Source organism: Rhinoraja longicauda, chromosome 4 (genome assembly GCF_053455715.1).
Source record: "Rhinoraja longicauda isolate Sanriku21f chromosome 4, sRhiLon1.1, whole genome shotgun sequence".
NCBI lineage: Eukaryota > Metazoa > Chordata > Chondrichthyes > Rajiformes > Arhynchobatidae > Rhinoraja > Rhinoraja longicauda.
The window spans coordinates 44,773,009-44,792,906 of NC_135956.1; the positions used below are offsets into that span (position 1 = coordinate 44,773,009).

The window sequence follows — 19,898 nt, forward strand, 5'->3', positions numbered from 1 at the left end:
GCAGGAGTAGTCACTGACATCTTCAGCCTTTCCCTGCTCTACTCTGAGGTTCCATTTGCATTAACAAGACCACTATCACCCTGGCGCCAAAGAAATGACTGCAGTCTGGCTGCTCATGGCTCATATCAACCGCAAACAACAGTATCCACTACAATTCTTCTATTGTCGCAACAGGTCCAAGGCAAACCCCATCTCCCTGGCCCTACATTCATCTCTGGAACATTCGGAAAACAAGGGTTCCTTGTCAGACTCCTATTTATTAAATGTAACTTCACCTTCAACATCACGATTCCAGTCAAACTCATCTCCAAACTCCTGGACCTAGGACTCAAGATCCCCCTGTGCAATTAGACCCTTGGCTTCCTGACCCATTGATTATAAACAGTAAGGATAGGTGACAGAAAATGCTCCACAATAAATCCTGACACCAGTGCCCCACAAGGGTGCATTTCAGCCCCTTACAATACTCCCTATACACTTACGACTCTGTGTCCAAATTCTGCTTTAAAACTATTTGCAAGTTTGGAGATGACACCACCGTAGTGGGCCAGATATTGAACAATGACCAGACAGAATATAGGAAAGAGATAGAGAGCTTAATAATATGATCAAGACAACAACCTCACACTCAATTTCAACAAAATGAAAGGGCTAGTTATGGACTTCAGGAAGCAGGTTGGCGGCTGGGTCTACATCCATAGTGCCAAAATGGAGATGGTTGAGAAGTTCAAATTCCTAGGTGTAAATATCACCAACATTTCGACCTGGTCGAGCCACATAATACTACAGCCAAGAAAGCACACCAATGCCTCTCTTCCTCATAAGATTAAGGAAGTTTGGTATGTCTTAAATGACTCTAATTAATTTCTCCAGATGCTCTATGGAAAGTGTCCCATCGTGACACATATACAGCTTGATTTGGCAGCTGCTCTGCCCAAGACCACAAAAAATTGCAGAAAGTTGTTGACACAGCCCAGTACTTCACACAAACCAGTCTCCATCCTCCCTTCCCCTCCAATCATTGACTCCATCTATATTTCACGCTGCCTTGAAAAAGCAGCCAACATAATCAAGGACCACTCATACCTGTGCATCCTTTCCAGCAGAAAATATAAAAACCTGAAACACATACTACCAGATAACTTCTTCCACGTTGTTATCAGACCCTTGAAGGGACCTTTCATGAGCTAAGGGTGTATTGGCCAAGTCCCTATCAACCTCCTTGAGACCCTTTCACTTTTTTTTCTCTGCACTTTCTCTGTAGCTGTACACTCAGTACACTCTGCAGTCGGCTTCCTTTCTTTGTTACACAGCCATTTTTATTTATCTATGGTATGATAGTACTCATGTAGTCATGTATATGATTTGCATGCAAAGGTTTTCACTGTATGTCGGTACACGTGACAATAATGAAGTGTTATCAACACTCGTGCCTTCCCTGAATTCAGGTTGGACGATCTCACACTGCGGGTGGAGAAGTGGTTTGGGGAGAGGGGAGAGGGGCGAGGGTTTGGGGGGGGGGGGCAGATGGATGGGGGGGGGGGGGGGCAGATGGATGGGGGGGGCAGATGGATGGGGGGGGCAGATGGATGGGGGGGGGGGCAGATGGATGGGGGGGGGGGGCAGATGGATGGGGGGGGGCAGATGGATGGGGGGGGGGCAGATGGATGGGGGGGGGGCAGATGGATGGGGGTAATGGATCTGGGTATTGGGAGATAATCGTTCGCTGCCCGGTTACGTGGAGAGCTGACGGGTCTGGAGAGGGGAGAGGGTCCTCACAGACGGTGCTGGGAATGAAGATGCAGAGAGGAGTTCCTCGGTGCAAGGGTGCAGGGGTCTGGGGACTGGGACAAGAGAGAGAGTTCTCCGTTGCCCGATTAGAGGAGTTGCTAAGGCAGGGTATTGGAACAGGGGTCTCCGCCGCCCAGTTACAAGGTGTGCTGGTGTCCGGGCTGGGGAGAGCAGCGCTCTGCGGGTGCTGACTGACCCCTGGGACAAGTCTACGCTCCCTTGGCTCGGGAAGGTCTCGCTAGCTGCAAGAATCACCTCCCTGCTGGCAATCGAGCACCGCCCACTTACCGCCAAACGCAGCGGCCCCGGAAAGCAGCGCTGCCGCCTAACAGGGGGGTATTCAGGGAGACGCGGCGCGGTACGGTACGGTAAGGTACGGTAAGGTACGGTGCGGTACGGCCAGAGTGCCAGGGACGTTAGCCTAGATTTCCTTCTCCGGCCTGAACACACTGGGGCCCCTCATCCCCTCCGGAGCTCGGAGTGTAGATGCCAGCGCAGGATCACAGGGCAGTTGCAGCACGGATGGAACCCATTCGGCCCGTCCAGTCGGTGCCCGCCCTGACTGTGTGAACCCGCTCCAGATAGACTCGCTCCCCGCGTCAGCGCTGCACATTCTGCACCATGACTGCGCTACAAATCACTTCTTGTCGGGTCCGGGAGATGGGAGATGTGAAACGCCTCTATTCTCCGCAGAAGACTGTCCCATATACAACATGCTCTGAATATACAACGTGCACAGTGTGAATACTGCACGCTGTGCTTTTCCAGTGTGAATTATGACTCTGGCCCGGGAATATAAGCTCCCGGCGCGGTGACTGTCCGGGGCTCCCGGGGACATCACAGTCGGGGTGGGCATCACAGTCTGGCAACATCGAGATCCGCAGCGCACCTGGGCTGCGGGACAGAGTCGGATTTAAACCTTCTTCAGAGGTTTGAGCCGCAGCATCCGTTTTCCGGAAGCCTCGCACCTGCCCAGAGTGTCTCGCCCACAGTTAACACGGGGAATGGTCCAACGCAGGAGGTCGAGCAGCATCAGGGAGATAGGACGGAAGACCACTCGGTCTAAGGTAGGTTACAAATGAGGAGTGAGGAGTGAGGGGGTTGGAGGGAGGGGGTTGGGAGTTGGGGGTTGGGGGTTCCAGGGCCTGGGGTCCCTGGCAGATGGGTGGGTGGGTGGGTGGGTGGGGGAGGGAATCCCAGAGAAAGGGAATTCCAGAGAAAGGGAATTCCAGAGGGGTCCAGGCAGCTGAAGGAGGAGAGTGAGGCGGGGAGGAGTAGTGATGAGTTCCAGAGCCTAAGGTCCAAATAGCTGAAGGAGGGAGAGGTGGGGAGAGGTAGGGAGGGAATTCCAGAGTTCGGGGTCCAGGCAGCTAAAGAATGAGGGAGAGGTGGGGAGGGGTAGTGGTGAGTTGGTGTCCAGACAACTGAAGGAGATGGAGAGGTGGGCAGAGAGCTCCAGAGCTTGGGTAAGGCTGAAAGCACGGCTGCCAATGTTGGAGGGCTAGAATTGGAGGAGTGCAGCGAGGCCATAGAGAGAGCATGAGGAGCGAGTCCATGGAGGGATTTGAAAATGGGTGGGAATTTTTTTAATGGAACCCATCAGCTGGGGCAGGTGGAGAGGGAGCATTTAGGACACAGGGCAACGATGGTGGCTGAGGACGGTGGGTGGAGGCAGCCAGGAATGTTTTGTGACAGTGGGCAGAGGTAATTAGAGGGACATGGACACCCCCATTGGTTCTCCCACTGGTGCCATAAGTGGTGGATAGTGTTGGCAGTCTCAATGTGACATGGTGCCCAACTAGGGCAGGTGGTTGGCTGCACACAGGCACACACACAATTAGAAGGAAGAGAGGGTGGAAGGGAGCTCTTACCTTGCGTAGCCACTGTGTGTTGTTGTCTGACCTGGTCTCCAGTCGCTGCAGCGCCTGTGACGGCCACTCTTGCTCTGTTTGTGGCGCGTCCCGTTGCAGGGAGTTGGTGCTGTGGGTCTCGGCCGACCCGCGGCAGCCCCCCTCCAGTTCAGGCAGCACAAAGGTGTAGCTGCACGTTCCGTGCTGGACCCTACTGAGGCGCCTGCGACCGCCCTCTGTCCCCCGCGACTGCCCAGTGCAGCCGGCGTGAGCCAGGGCTGCACAGAGCAGAGCCACGGAGAGGCAATCCATCAGCCACATCCGCAACCCTCACCTCCTCCGACTTCACCCTTCCCTTCAGTCAGCAAGATCTGAACCTCCAGAAACACTGGACAGCTCGTCCCCCCTCAAACGCACTGTCTCGAGCAGTGTTACATTCGAACCAAACAATGTGCAGGTGATTCAAAACAAAATTCTTCTAAAAACAGGGCAGAACAAGTAAATGGAAGTCAGCGTTTCTCTTCCACAAAGTATCTTGCACACTTCAGCACCAGATCTTCAATGAAAGCACTCAGCCGTTCTGCAGTGAGTTGTAGATTAAAGCTTCTTCACCCCACACACTGGGCTCCAGAACTGCACTTCCCTCTTGATCCTGACTAAGGAACAGAGAGATTTCAGCCCGGAGAGAGGCTTTGACAGGAATGTGTGCGGCACTAGGCTGAGGGTGTCTGATACCCAAGTTGCACAGGGATCATTTTACCAAAAAGAAACAGTGCTTAATGACCTCGAGCTTGTGCAGTGGTCCAGCCTCCTTATCTGCCTTAGAGCACCTTCCTTCTGATAAGGCACCAGTGAAATCGCTGGAGTTTGTTTTGGATGGGATTTCAGAGAGTCCGTTCAACAGCTGCCAGGCAGAGCTTGTGATATTATGGTGTAGTGAACAGCGATGTTACTGGAGACGATTATAATAAATTATGTGCCTCTGAACTGATCTGAAACCAACTGTTTTAATAAAAGCAGGCACAATTGGAGATTACAGTAAATTCCATACTATTTAACTACTTTACTTTCATTTTGAATTGCTGCCAATTGTGGACAGATTTGACAACTTCTGCTTTTATGTTTCCACTCTCCTCCACCCTCTTGTTCTCTTTATTTCTTTTGCATTCTTCTCTCATGTATTCTAAGTGTCTCGCTCATTCTCTGTCTGAAGTCCTTCATATTTTTTTACACTCCCTCTTCCTCTCACATTCTTGCACATTTCTCCCTCATATTCATTCTCACTCTCATGTGACTTCCAGACCTAGTGGTTTGGATGCATTTCCCTTGAATGCATAAATTCTCCCTCACACTCTTTCTTTCACACTCACATACTCACTCACACATTCTTTTTCCTTTCCTACTTTCACCGTTTCTCTCTCTCTCACACACATACATTCGCATTCTCTACCTCCTTTAACCACCCACTTTTTGGACACAAGTCTGAAGAAGGGTCCCGACCCATCCTTTTTCTCCAGAGATGCTGCCTGAACCATTGAGTTACTCCAGCACTATCTTTGGTATAAACCAGCATCTGCTGTTCTTTGTTTCTCAGTTCCTTCAGTCTTGTTAGTGACATGCAGTATTGCGTATCCTTCCAATGTGCGATTCACAGGCTTATCTGACACAGAATCAATGCCCACGTACTATTTTAATTAAGGAAGTAGTGGAAGTAATACCAGAGGCTTGAGGGAGCTGTGTTCCATTAGTCATGCATGATGATCTAACATCTCACCCCAAGCAACTTATCCTTGATTTTCGAGGTTTGGATGCAGGAGGTGTCATTACACTGGGAGTGGGGGGCATGTAATTACGAAAGCAAATCTAGAGACAACTCCATGAAATCCCAGCATGGAAACAGACCATTTAGCCCTCTGCTCCATGCTATGATTTCAGCTCCACATAACCTAACCACACTCCCCCCAACCCATTTCTATCTTCCATCACCACCTCCTTCCATTCCTTTCTCCCTCATGTGTTTATCCAGGGAGTTCACAAGGGAGTTACAAATCTCTCTGGCAAGGTTTTGGCACAAAATGACTAAACTGTATCAACACAGGGGGCAACTGCCTCTGGAATACAACCTCCAAGCAGATTCCATCAGGTAACTTAGAGATAGACCCACACAACCATGAAGGAGAAGAATTTGTCTCATTTACATCTGAATCAGAACAAAAATAGGTAAAGAAATAGCTTGTGAAAAGCAAAGATAGACATAAAATACTGGAGTAACTCATCGAGTCAGGCAGCATCTCTGGAGAAAAGGAATAGGTGATGTTTTGGGTCGAAACCCTTCTTCAGACTTGTGAAAAGCAACGGGGTGTGTTTGAGTGTGCTGATTTTGTCACAGAGCAAGCAACACCAGTTAAAGTGTGTTTACGCTGCTATTGGAAGCCATACAATGGGGTGTGGGGTGTCTCTGGGGTTTACTGAGGCTACACCGGCGATGGAGGAGAGATGTCCTGTGGCCACGTAGGCCAAGAGACCCTCCAGTCTCTCCTAATGCATGGATAGATGGCCGACAGGCGACCTGGAGATAAATCCACAATCTCCTCTCACCGATGGATTCAGTGCGGCAAGAAGTTCAATAACCTTGCCCAAGTAGTCAAGGTCAGTAAGGGTTTTTCAGATGGGTAGGAAGGAACTGCACAAGCTGGTTTACAACGAAAATAGAAACAAAAAGTCACAAAACAGTGTTGGCTGCCACAGAGGCCAGCATGTTGTTGGTGAGACCCAACACATTTGTGCCATAGAACAAGAGCTGTATAGATTGAACACAGGCCCTTCAGCCCATCTTGTCCGTGCCCCAGCTTGATCCATGGTTCAGGATAGTGTAGGAAGGAACTGCAGATGCTGGTTTAAACTGAAGATAGACACAAAATGCTGGAGTTACTCAGCGGGACAGGCAGCATCTCTGGAGAGAAGGAATAGGTGATGTTTTGGGTCGAGAAGAAGCATCTTGACCCAAAACGTCACCCATTCCTTCTCTCCAGAGATGTTGCCTGCCCCGCTAAGTTACTCCAGCATTTTGTGTCCATCTATGGTTCAGGGTAGCCCAAGTGCTGTCTCAGGGTACCCCAAGTGCAGGTTGCACAAGGGTCTGGATGAGGAGCACTGGGGCTGGCAGAAAGAGAGAGGTGGAGATCCCAGGGAAATGCTTGGGCCCTGGAACAAGTACGCCAGGTCAGGGACTAGGGAGTGGGTGCATCCAATTTAGCACGGTGCTAGAATCACGCCTGCCAGCATAGGGGTAGCACCGCAAGGACATGTCCAGCAATGGTGCAGCGACGGGTGGGCAATGCTGCAGCTCCATTGCAGTGCGGAGCAGTCGCCTAATGTTTGGGTACTGTAGCGCAAACTGCGACAACACCAGGAGCCGCATGGGAGCAGCTGATGATTGGTGCCCATGGGGGTGCGGAGTGAGAGGGGACCTCTCCAGGTATCTTGTGTGAGGGACTGCCGGAGGCTTGGTAGGACTTCATGAGGCACAAGCTTCCTGCCCTCCCTCAGCACCAATAGCTCTCGCAGTTATGATGGCAGCTCTGCTGTAACATAACAACTGTGGCGTGGGTTTGTCTGTCAGCATGTGTTCTTGCCACGTCTCAGAAACTGCCTTGGAGTTGGGCCACAGAAGGTGCCACATTCCATTTCGGGCAAACAGCCCGTGTAGTTTCCTGGTACGATCAGTTCTGGGAGGTGGTCTTTGAGCACCAGGGGAGAGATACTTTCCTGCTGTGAGACTTCTTCCCTTCCTCCTTCTCCTCTCCTCACTTGCACTCCTACTCTGTGATCCCACAACCCATTCTCCATTACTCAGGGTGGACTCTGAGTGTAATACTTGTCAATTCAGCTGTTTCTGCAGAACACTGGACCAGTACTTGCTGGAGTTTAGAAGGATGAGGGGGGGGGGGGGGGGGGGGTGCACATTGAGACTTACTGAATATTGAAAGACCTGGATAGAGTGGATGTGGAGAGAATGTTTCCACAAGTGGTAGACTCCAGGATCAGAGGTCACAGCCTCTGAATTAAAGGACATTTCTTTAGGAAGGAGATGAGGAGGAATTTCTTTAGAGAGAGGGTAGTGGAGGCCGTCAATGGATACTTTTAAGGCAGAGATAGAAAGATTCTTCATTGCTATGGGTGTCAGGGATAACGGGGAGAAGGCAGGAGATGGTAAGATAGATCAGCCATGATTGAATGGTGAATTGGACTTGATGGGCTGAATGGCCTAATTATGTTCCTATCATATGAATGTATGAACTTATGAACTAGAAGACATAGCATTTCATCACCTACCACTCCACTCCCCTCAAATTCAGCAGCTTGAAAGAACTCTGAAAAGCAGCCTTCCGGAGTGAAGCAGTGGGTGGTTCCTATAAACTGTGCTGGCACGAGCTGTGCTGAGGCAGCTCTCTTGGCTGGGGTTTGCTGGACCCACGGAGCTGGGGCTCCTCCTTGGCATTACATGGGTGCCCTCAACCAGGGCCGTTTTTACAGCATTATGGGCCCCGGGCAAAGCAGTGTACTGGAGCCCCTACGACACTGGGGCCCCACCCACACTCTCTCCTCCTCCCACCCTCCCCGTCGCCCCCACCGTTACTCTCCCCCACCCCCCTTTCCCTACCAGCCCCCCCCTGTCGTGCCGGCGAAAAGCACTTACCGAAAAGCACTTAGCGATGGACTTAGGGTGCTACATTGTTGCGAAAAGCACTTACAGATCGTTGTGAGAAGCACTTAGGGATGGAAAATGTTGCGAAAAAAACACAGGGACCGAAAATGTTGCGAAAAAAGCACTTATTGAACCTACATTTTTAAAGTAGTATTTATTTATTGCAAGTCACTTAACATACACAGATCAGCATGGGGCCCCTATGCTCGTGGGGCCCCCGGGCAAGTGCCCATCAGGCCCATGCGTTAAGACGGCCCTGCCCTCAACCCCTGCCCGCTTTGAGTGTTACCAGCCGTGACAACATCCTTGCATGCCCTGGTGTGTCTGCACACCCGTTGACATGTTGGAATCAAGTCCATCCCAATAAACACTCTTCTCCTCAAGCCTTTCATTTGATCCAAACAATTCAACTTCTGCGGCAGAAAAGCCACACTGAACGATTGCAAAAAAATGTTTCCTTCGCGTAAAATATGCAAAGCTGCGGGGAAAGACCATGAAATGGCGCTGGTCAGAGCTCTATCAATGCTTTGGCAAACATGTTTGGCCAAATAGCATCACCCTGTGCTGTATCACCACACTGATTGCAAGACTTTACAGCCATATTAATTTAACTCATTTAGGCAATTGATTAATTGTTGAGAGGAAAAGAGTGTGGGCGAGGAGAAGGGAGAGGGAGAGAGAGAGCACACAGAAAGAAAGAGGCAAGAGAGGGAAGCATGTGCAGGAAGTAGGAGGGAGGGGAGCAGAGGGAGAGGAGGAGAGAGAGAGAGGAGAGAGAGAGAGAGAGAGAGAGAGAGAGAGAGAGAGAGAGAGAGAGAGAGAGAGAGAGAGAGAGAGATTTGATCACAGGAGGAAGCAGGAAATGGACTACTTCAAATAGAAGTGATCTATTCTTGCCGTTTCTTCCTTCCTTCCTACCTTCCTTCCTTCCTTCCTTCCTCTTTTCTCCTCATGGTCTCCTCCCTCACTTAACTCCTCCTGTCAATGTCCCATCCTCTACCAACCCTTATGTTCCAGAGCATTATCCTTTACAATTCCACATTGTGCCATGTCCCAAATGTTTATTTGTCGGCTTGACTAACGCAGTCAGATGGAGTTGATGGATAAAGAGCTATCAGGTAGCCAGTATCTTGCCTTTTAGAAGGATCAGCTGACTCTCACAGATCATGGTAGATGGGAGCCTAGACTCAATAGCCATCTATAATCTATGATCCTCACCCCGTCCTACTACAGCCCTGCGCCCCCCCCTCCCCTCCTTCCCACTGTATCATGTTGATAGTAGTCCTGAGGACAAATCAAATCTGCATTTCTATTTTACCTATCACAGCCACAACACAGCCCAGAGTTCACTGGACCCCCACAAAAAAAAAAGAAGCACATTGAATGTTGAAATATGCGAAGCACAGCAGCCGATTTGTACACAGCAAATTCCCGGAAACACCAGGGAAAAGTGAATTTAGTTTAGAGACACAGTGTGGAAACAGGCCCTTTGGCCCACCGAGACCATGCCGACTAGCGATCACCCACACAACTAGTTCTATCCTACACACTAGGAACAGCTTACAGAAGCCAATTAATCTCAAACCTGTACTTCTTTGGAGTGTAGGAGAAAAACGGAGATCCCAGAGTAAATCCACGCAGGTCATGGGGGCAACGTGCAAACTCCGTACAGACAGCACCCGTAGTCAGGATGGAACCCAGGTCTCTGGCGCTGTAAGGCAGCAACTCTACCGCTGCACCACTGCGCTGTCCTTCTGGAAATTCTCAGCAGGTCAGATAGCATCTGTGATGAGAGAAACCGTGCATGTTTCAGGTCAATGGCCTTTCAGCAGAATTTATTTCTTTCCTTTCTGAAAGATTCTATGAAGGAGATAATGGAGGTGCCTGCCTCAAGACTGTGCTGACTTTATTCTCTGCTTTTTTTAACTTTCAGATAGCCAGCATCTACGTCATTTTGCTTTTGGCGTAACCAGATGATGTATGTTTCGTGAAATCAATTGAGGGAATGGCCTGGAGACGTGGTACAGACTCCCTGCTCTTTGCCCAACAGTGGCACAGACCCGTTTACCTTTCAAGGCAGACAGTGACTTAATTTATCCTCTCATTCAAAAGTCAGAGGCTTTAATTATGCAGCAATCCCCCCCTACCCCCAGTAGTACGTTGGGAGAAGAAACAAAGAACTGCAGATACTGGTTAATACCAAAGATAGATACAAATTGCTGGAGTAACTCAGCGGGTCAGGCAGCATCTGGAGGAAAAGGATACGTGACGTTTTGGGTTGGGATCCTTCTTCGGACTTTGGAGTGTCAGCCTAGATTATTGTGTCCAAGCCTGCAGAATTGGAAAAAAAATCCCACTCAGAATGGTGTCAAGTTGGCCAACATGACAGCACTGTTTGTGTACCCCATTGCGATCGCCAGCAGCCTCCTGTAATCACTTACAGTGGGGTCAATTGCCCAGGCCAAACACACTAATTGAAATGAAGGTTTCAGAAACAAGAACCTGTTGAGTAAATGTGGGACAGGCTGCAAAGCTGAATCCTTGGCACTCAGCAGGCCAGCCTGATTATGCCCTCACTTCTTCTGACACAAGGTCAGCATTTGCCTGGTAAAAAAAAAAGCAGTTCCAAGACCAGAACTGCTCTTAATTGACTCCTGCAAAGAATCTGTAATCTACTCTTACAATATCACTGCGTAAAGACAAAACACCACAGATCAGCAGCGGCCAAGCCCGAACCTGTGTGTGGCTTGTACATTCCCCACATCAGCAGTGTCAGGGTTAATGCCTTGTTATTCCAATGTTACAGATAAATTCTGATAAGGGGATTATGGTGCCACCTGCCTGAGGAGCGAATGGACTTCCTTCCCAGTTTTGTTTTTGTTTCTAGCTTTTGCGGACTTCATGGTGGAGAAGGGGGATGGTCTGTAATTCTGGCTCCCATCCCACACTCACCTCTCACCGGACATGTGAATTATCACCTCATTTTGAGCCGTTGCAGAAGCCTCCTTGGACAGAGCAAAGAACTGTCCTCATGCCTGTCCTGCCATTCAATATCATCGTGGCTGATCATGGCAGAAAGGAAAAGCTTGCACTTACACGGTGCATTTCACCATCTCAGGATGCTCAATGCATTTATAACCAAGAAAGTATATTTGAAGCATGGTCAAATTAGACTTTAGAATTTAGAGATACAGCACGGAAACAGCCTTTCAGCCCAGCGACTCTGCACCAATCAGTGATCATGCCATACACTATCACTATCTGACACACTAGGGCCAATTTACAATTCACCAAAACCAATTTATCTACAAACCTGCACGTCTTTGGAGTGTGTGAGGAAACCGGACCACCCGGAAAAAAACCAACAGGGAGAACGTGCAAACTCCATACAGAATTGTTGGAAATGCCACAACCAATTTGTGCATAAACTGGAATGAGATGAGAGTCTGGGTAGTTGGTGTTAGACTTTTGCTGTTGTTGGCCAAGAGAGTGCACTCGTGACAGAGATCTGCTCTGCATTCAACAGCAATGTGGTATGTTTACTGTAACGATGGCCACAGAGGGCTGACATTGTCTTGATTTAACACTCAACTTTCAGCGTGCTAAAACAGACTCTACAGGCAGCTGTCTTTGGGCATGGGGTTTCTGGACCAACAATCAAAGGACTGGAACTATGATCTGGAGACACAAATTCAAATCTCCACACAACAGCTGGAAAATTTATATTCATTTTATTGAATAATCTGGAAATGATAGCAAATAAAATTGAAATAAACAAAATTATTGTAAAGGTTATCAACGTTTCTCATGATTCGTTTCCAGAGAAAAGTCTGTTATTCCTAATCTGGCCTTTATTCAACTCCAAACCACAAGCCGCAAAGATAGTTGACTCTTAACTGACCTCTGAAATGGCAGAGAAAGTCTGCTCTGAACTCTGGATATTAAAGGTGGGAAATAAATGCTGCCACTTCATAAATAAATCCCATGCAGAAGACACGAGCAGGGGATTCCTTAAATCTCCTTTCAATCCAGGGATTCCTCCTGTTCCTTATTTTATTCTTTCTGTCACTGCTTTCAGCAATGGAGGAGAACAAAATCTATCAGTCAGGTCCAGTGACAATGTGGAAACCTATCACAGAGTCAGAGGACCATACAGTATGAAAACAAACCATTCGCCCCAAGTCATCTATGTTGCCCAGTGCATTGGCACGTTGCCCATATTAACTCCATCGCTCAGGATCTTGGCCATATGCATTGGCAATTCAAGTATTCATGCAGACAATTTTTAAATGCTGTCAGTGACTCTGCTCCCACCCTTATCTCAGGCAGTGCAATCCAGGCGCTCACCACTGGAGAATGTGCAAACTCCACACAGACAGCACCCAAAGTCAGGATTGAACCCAGGTCTCTGGCGCTGCGCAGCTGCTGTACAATGGGGCCCATTTTTGTTTTTTTAAAATCAGGGCAATATCTTTGCAATCACCAAAAAATGCCAGCAAGAAAAAACGTGTTTCTCTTTCTGCTGCAGATGCAAAGGGGTGGAAGAAAGTCAGGCAGTAATTTGAGTAAACGCTAAAATCCTTTCACATGCTCTTTGCAACTTGTACAGCAGAATGGTTGCTCTTCATTAGGAAGGGCTTCAAAGGTATGGGAAGAAGGCAGGAGAATTGGGTTGAGAGGGAAAAATAGATCAGCCATGATTGAATGACGTAGTAGACTTAGTAGGCTGAATGGCCTAATTCTGCTCCTATATCTTATGGTCTTATGGTTATAGGGAGCTTTGGGCCTTCCTATGCACAGGGAAGGTTCTGCAGAGATGTAACACTAATGAATTTATCACAATGCTCACACATGCAGAAAGCCTCAGTAGCTGAGTAGATTCAGCCTCTGCCTGGGCAGACTGAATGTCACATTGCATTAGACACAAGAAGCTGGAGTAACAATAGACAATAGGTGCAGGAGTAGGCCATTCAGCCCTTTGAGCCAGCACCACCATTCAATGTGATCATGGCTGATCATTCTCAATCAGAACCCCGTTCCTGCCTTCTCCCCATACCCCCTGACTCTGCTATCTTTAAGATCTCTATCTAGCTCTCTCTTGAAAGCATCCAGAGAATTGGCCTCCACTGCCTTCTGAGGCAGGGAATTCCACAGATTTACAACTCTCTGACTGAAAAAGCTTCTCCTCATCTCCGTTCTAAATAGCCTACCCCTTATTCTTAAACTATGGCACCTGGTTCTGGATCTCCCAACATTGGGAACATGTTTCCTGCCTCTAACGTGTCCAACCCCTTAATAATCTTATATGTTTCAATAAGAGTCTCAGCGGGTCAAGCAGCATCTATGGAGAAAAGGAGTAGGTGACGTTTCGGGTCTGTCAGATAGACTCTCTTCTGTCTGAGGAAGGGACTCGACCCGAAACATCACCTATTCCTTTTCGCCAGGGATGCTGTCTGACCTGCTGAGTTACTCGAGCTTTTTGTGTCGATCTTCAGTTTAAACCAGCATCTGCAGTTCCTTCCTACACACACACACATCCCACTGCATTCTTGGACTCAGGTGCCACTTATGGGATGTCACATCTGCAATCAACTGGCACATTCCCCCATCCCACTCTGCTGGGCTGGATTTCAGCCGCCTGTCCCTCTGCGGCTGGCTTGTTGGTCTGGCAGTCAGCCAAAGGCCAGGCTGGAAGCTGAAGGTTGGACTTATAGAGGGAGCGCATCACCAGCAGACCAAGCATGCTGCTGAAAGGTGTCGCATCCGCCGCTGCCTTATCACATTCCCTCACTGGCTGAGGGGCTACTAGATGCAAACAACTGCAGGAGTTAAAAATAAGACAGAGGTGTCAGTTAAAGAGGCTTCCTGAGAAAGTGTTTAGGCGACAGCTGATGTTCCGCCCAAGCTAGTTTCAACACTTCGCAAATCTCACACATATCGCAGGAACTATTCCTCCACATTTCATTCATTCACGGCAAAAAAAGCCTATCTGACAATCCAAAGAGCCTGCTTTCTGACTGAATACTTGATTAGAAGTTATTTCATTGCTTTATAAGGGAGTTACAACACGCCAGGTCTTCTGTCAGAATGTAACAGGCACTATGGTAGTAATCTCTTTACACGTCTTCCTCTGGGCTAATTTGAGGTACTGTCTTGCTACCTAAAATGGTCAGTCTGTGGACTCACAGCCAGGCCCTGCAATATTTCGGTCTCTATTAAGACGAGCAAGGCCTGAAGGACCAAATGCCCTCCTCCTGCTCCCACTTGGAGCACAGTGCAGTGGGTCTAAGAGTGTTTCATGCTCTTTGCAGGCTCCGTACCAGGTTGGCCCATCACCTGGGCTCAGTGAGGACATGGGTTGCTTTCCCCTCCCCAACAGCTGCTGTCCTGGAGCCTCCTGGAATTAAAGCTAATCCCCCAGACCCAGTGAACAACTCCCACAGGGAAATCACAAGCGTATTAAAAAGAATTTTGTGCTTTTGAACTTCTGGTCTATTCAGTTATGCAAATATTGGAGATGAGGGACGCAGAGAGGTCAGACACAAGGGCTCGTGACCAAAGCTCTGAGAGTATATTCAATCAGGGTTGGCAACCCAATCGATCCAAGCTGCCTCCTTAGTCCCAGCTAATAGGCACATGAGTGGTGTTGGAGAGAGTAGCTGGTACCACATGAAGTCCGCCCTTACCCAAATCTATGGGCTGTGGATTCAAGACCCTTTCCTGACACTGGTGCACAATAATGCAGGCTGGTGCTGCAGTGCAGTGCCTGAGGAGTGCAGCACAGTTAGAGGTGATGTCTTTGGGTTTTCAAATTGAAACCACACGTTTTTCATGTGACAGTGATGACTTCAGGGTGATGTCTCTAGCCACAAAGCATTTTACGGCTTCCTGAGAGGCATTGTGCTCATCTGTTTTTTCTTTTTACCAACAAGCGAGGAAGGAGTTGGAGGAAAGTTGGAAAGATCCAATTTTTCAGGAGATAGAAACAGGGTTAATTTTCTGCCTCTTAAAATGCTGACTAAAGGGCCTGTACCACTTAGGCGATTTTAAGGCGACTGCCGGCGACTAGGCTGTCACCAACATTTCACCGGGGTGTCGCGGGCATGATCATGAGGAGTCTTCAAAGAATCGTAGTGGATCTTGGCGCGTCGTTGAGAAATCAACCGGTATGAAATTTCTCGGCGACAGCTGGCTTGTCGCCAGGTATCGTTGCTTATTGCGGGCGCTGTCGCATGCTGTCCCCAGGTTTGCTAGGTTCTCTTAGATGCATTTAGAAGCACATAATATTAAATTAAGTAAAGTCATTTGAAGATACCATAAAATACTTGTGTTTAACCAATTTATTTACCGTCAGGACATTTGACAGGTAGATTGGAGGTGACAGTTTGACGGTCAGGTAAGCGTGGGAATTTTTGCGATGTTTATGGCCATCAGCCATTTCATTTAAAGTGGGCTCCCAACCCAGATATGCAACCCAGAAACCAGAAATGCATCTCCTGTACATTTTCAAAGAATGCCCACACTCCGCACAAAAATCCATTTAACTACTTTTAAAATTAAATTTCTTAATACTGCTATTAGTAAACTGGAAGTCAATCCAGTTTATGCCTTGTTACCGTGAAGCTTGGTTTTCAAGTAACCTGGGCAAGATGTTATATTTCAAAACTCTCAAGTACTTACCGACTAGTCAGTGATTTCAGCGAAAATTAGGACGCCGGAGAAGCATTGATAGCGTGGGAATTTCGCGATGTTTCCGAAGACGGTGTAATCTCGACCTGACTCAGCATTGTCGTGGTCATTGTCGACGGGTAAAAGAAAATTTTGGCGATCTGCTACGACTTTGACAGTTGCCGGCAGTCGCCTAAAAAATCGCCTAAGTGGGACAGGCCCTTAATTCTCTCCCCAGCTGTGCTGCCTTTATAAGTTCATGTTATTGGAGCAGAATTAGGCCATTCGGGTCATCTTGTCTACTGCGCCAATCAATCGTGGATGATCTATTCTTTCCTCTCAGTCCCATTCTCCAGCCTTCTCCCCATAACCCCTACACTCGTTCTAATCTACTGCCTGACCTGCTAAGTATCTGTACTCACTGCCCCCAGCTGGCTTGGAGTGCTGCTACCTCATGTAGTACATCAGAGTGACACTGGTCTCTCCTCCCTGCCTAGATTCCAACATCTCTGACTGCTGTGTGTTCCCAACTTACTGGGATAGAGTTTTTACAGGAAACCGGGTGGGAAGAAGTGTAGTCAAGATAGCAATGGGAGTCAGTGGGTTTGTTGAAGATGTCGGTCGCTAGTCTGTCTCCTGTGATGGAAATGGTGAGAACCAGAAACGGTAGGGAGATGTTGGAGATGGTCCAAGTATTTTTAAGAGCAGGATGGAAATTAGTGGTGAAATTGATGAAGTCAGTGAGTTCTGCATGGGTACAAGAGGTAGCACCAATGCAGTCGTCAATGTAGTGGAGGTAGGGTTTGGGGGATAGGGCCAGTGTAAGCCTGGAACAGGGATTGTTCAACGTACCCTACAAAGAGGCAGGCATAGCAAGGGCCCATGCAAGTGCCCATATCTACACCTTGGATTTGGAGGAAGTGGGAAGAGTCAAAGGAGAAGTTGTTGAGGGGTTGAGGGTGAGGACCAGCTCTGCTAGGCGGACGAGAGTATTGGTAGATGGAAATTGCTGGTTCTGTGGTTGACGAAGAAACGGAGGGCTTTAAGACCCCCTGGGTGGGGGATGGAGGTGTAGAGTGACTGGACATCCATAGTAAAGATGAGGGTGTGGGGGCCTGGAAAATTGAAATTATTGAGGAGACGGAGAGCATGTGAGGTGTCTTGGACATAGGTCGGGAGGGATTGGACCAGGGGGGATAGGATGGAGTTGAGGTAGGTGGACATTAATTCGGTGGGACATTAACAGGCAGAAACAATGGGTCTGCCAGGACAGCTCTGTTTGTGGATTTTGGGGAGAAGGTAAAAGCGGGCCGTGCGGGGCTGGGGAACGCTATGGTTGGCGGCTTTAGGGGGTAGAGAGCCGGAAGAGATGAGATCAGTAATGGTGTTGGAGATTGCCTGGTGCTTGTCTGTAGGGTCATGGTCCAAGAATAAGTAGGAGGAGGTGTCTGAGAGTTGTCGTCTGGCCTTAGTCCGGTAGAGGTCAGCGCGCCAGACTACCACGGCACCTCCGTTGTCGGCGGGTCTGATAACTAAGTCGGGGTTGCTGCAGAGTGAGCGGAGGGCTGTACGTTTAGGGGGGGAGAGGTTAGAGTAAGTAAGGGGAGTGGAAAATTCGAGACGGTTGATGTCCCGTCGGCAATTAGAAATGAAAAGGTCTAATGAAGGTCGAGGGCCAGCCAGGGGAGTCCAAGAGGAAGGGTTCCGCTGGAGACAGGAGAATTATTATTGCTGTTGCTGCTTGTGAAACTCAGTTAGTGTTGCCAGGCAGCCGATCTGCGAAGAGCAAGATCCCACAAAAGTCAATGAGATAACCAGTCTCATTGTAACATTGCAACATTGAATGAGAGGACAGTGTCACAATGGATGGGCCACATTGCCCAGCCGAATGGCAGCTGGGAACTTGGTTCAACAAGAGGTTCCAGCCTCAACTGGAAAATGGCACCTCCAGCAGTGCTGCACCCCTGCATGAGAGTGCATGAGACTATCAGTATAGTTCACAGAGGGAACTTGAACTGATGACTTATTGGCCCGGGTTTGAACTGAGTGGAGCTAAGCCATGAGTCTGCTGACCTGGTGAGGAACGAAGTGTAAGCTGCTTACCAAGTGCTTGGACCACTGAATGTTTCTAGGTTTCGGAATTGAAATTAAATCAAAGATGGAATGGTAATGAGAATTTCTTTCTATACGTATTAAAAGGGGGGGAACTGGTCTGATTTGAACACCCGGCACCAAGGTCAAAGTGGCCAAATTGTCAGTGTTTAAAGAATTATTTGGCCCTGAGCCTCTGTATTCAAGCATTTAGTCTGGGTGGGGACTGTATTTACATGCTTCTTATGTGGATGTGGGTCAGCTCGCCAGCCTTCTCCACTGGCCTGCCAGCTGCAGGAATTGTGGATTAACTTCCACGATCCTACATGCAGCAGCACAAGGGAAGTAACACTGGGTGTTACACAAATCACGTGGGTTCTCCCGAGCTTTCTTGGAATTTTCTGGTTATGGTTGTAAAAATTGTGGAGACGGAGTAGGATGGAAGGGAGTGGGCGGTTGGAGTGGGCTGTCTGACTGGCTGAGTCTTGAGAGTCAATCACGTGATGAAAGTCCCTGGTCCTATTTTAATTGGCTGACAAACACAATGGACATGTCAAGTAGCCAGGTAGAGGAAAAGGTGGTCTGAAGAAGGGTCTCGACCCCAAACGTCACCCATTCATTCACTCTAGACACGCTGCCTGTCCCGCTGAGTTACTCCAGCACTTTGTGTCTATTTTCGGTGGGTCTGAGGAAGGGTCTCGACCCAAAACATCACCCATTCCTTCTCTCCAGAGATGCTCCCCGTCCTGCTGAGTAACTCCAGCATTTTGTGTCTACCTTCAGGTCTTGTTGGTGGGATTATAGGGGTGGAGCTATTGGCAGTCACTGCCAATAAAGCTTCCAGGAAGTCACACACACCAGCATGAAATGGTGGAGGAAGAGGCTTGGCTGTCCAAGGTGTCTGTGCTAGTTCTTTTGAAATGCTCTCCAATGAGTCCCACTCCCCAGATCTTTCCCCTTAGGCCTGCACCATGTCCTTTTTAAGAATACATCCAAATAACTCTGAAGGACCATGGAGACACAAGGAACTGCAGATGCTAGAATCTTGAGCAAAATACAAAGTGCTGCAGTAACTCATCAGGTCAGGCAACATCTGGGGAAGGAATAAATAGGTGATGTTTTGGTACATGCCCTTTGCCCCTTGATATCTGTGCAAACCAAAATGCCAATTTTAAACTTCACATCAGCCTCCGAATGGTTTGTATCCCTGCCTGGTCATTTGTCTGTGCAAACGCCTGTTCAACATTGTATCGCAAAGATTTCATGTCTTGCAGATTGTTCTCCAATACCCATCCTGCCACCACCAGCTGCTACCATTTAACTCCCTTTGCTGATAAGTGGTCAATCAAACTCCCCGTTGACGCTCAAACATGTTTATTTATTTTGCAAGGTTTGGGTAACACTGGCATGGCCAGCATTTGTTGCCCATCCCTATCTGTCCCCTGAGTAATGAGTCACCTAATCAAATGGTCTGTTGTGGCTTTTCCGAATCAACTACACTGGGGTTGGTCTGGTCATATACCAGCTAGTCAGTGAAGGACATCAACGAAACAGATGTTTTTGGAGACAATCCAGTGGTGTTGCGATCATCATAATTAATGCTTGTCATTGTCTCTCTGAAGCCCAGATTATTAACTGAATTTATATTCCATCACTGCTGCGGTGAAATTTGAACATAGTTCTTTGAATTGTTAGCCAGGCCTCAGTTGAGTAATTTAACCACTGCTCTCCACTGTTCCCCAATGCGATACTTTTCTCGGTTTTCCAACAGCCAGTCGAGCAGTGCCAAG

At 48.4% G+C, this 19,898-nt stretch overlaps 1 protein-coding gene across 2 annotated transcripts in view; it reads right to left on the minus strand.

Annotated features, from left to right (window-relative positions):
* angpt1 (angiopoietin 1) overlaps window positions 1-9,961 on the minus strand; it is a 131,167-nt gene extending 121,206 nt beyond the window's left edge. Inside the window, exon 1 of one of the 2 annotated variants that reach the window (XM_078397627.1) lies at window positions 9,935-9,961. Coding sequence is in view for 1 of the 2 variants with exons in the window: in XM_078397626.1 (XP_078253752.1) it covers window positions 3,663-3,962 (300 nt within the window). In the remaining variant the exon portion in view is untranslated. Of the gene's footprint in view, window positions 1-3,662; window positions 4,365-9,934 lie in introns of those variants that run through there. The other variant, XM_078397626.1, reaches the window with a different exon arrangement.
* Window positions 9,962-19,898: the final 9,937 nt, after the last annotated feature.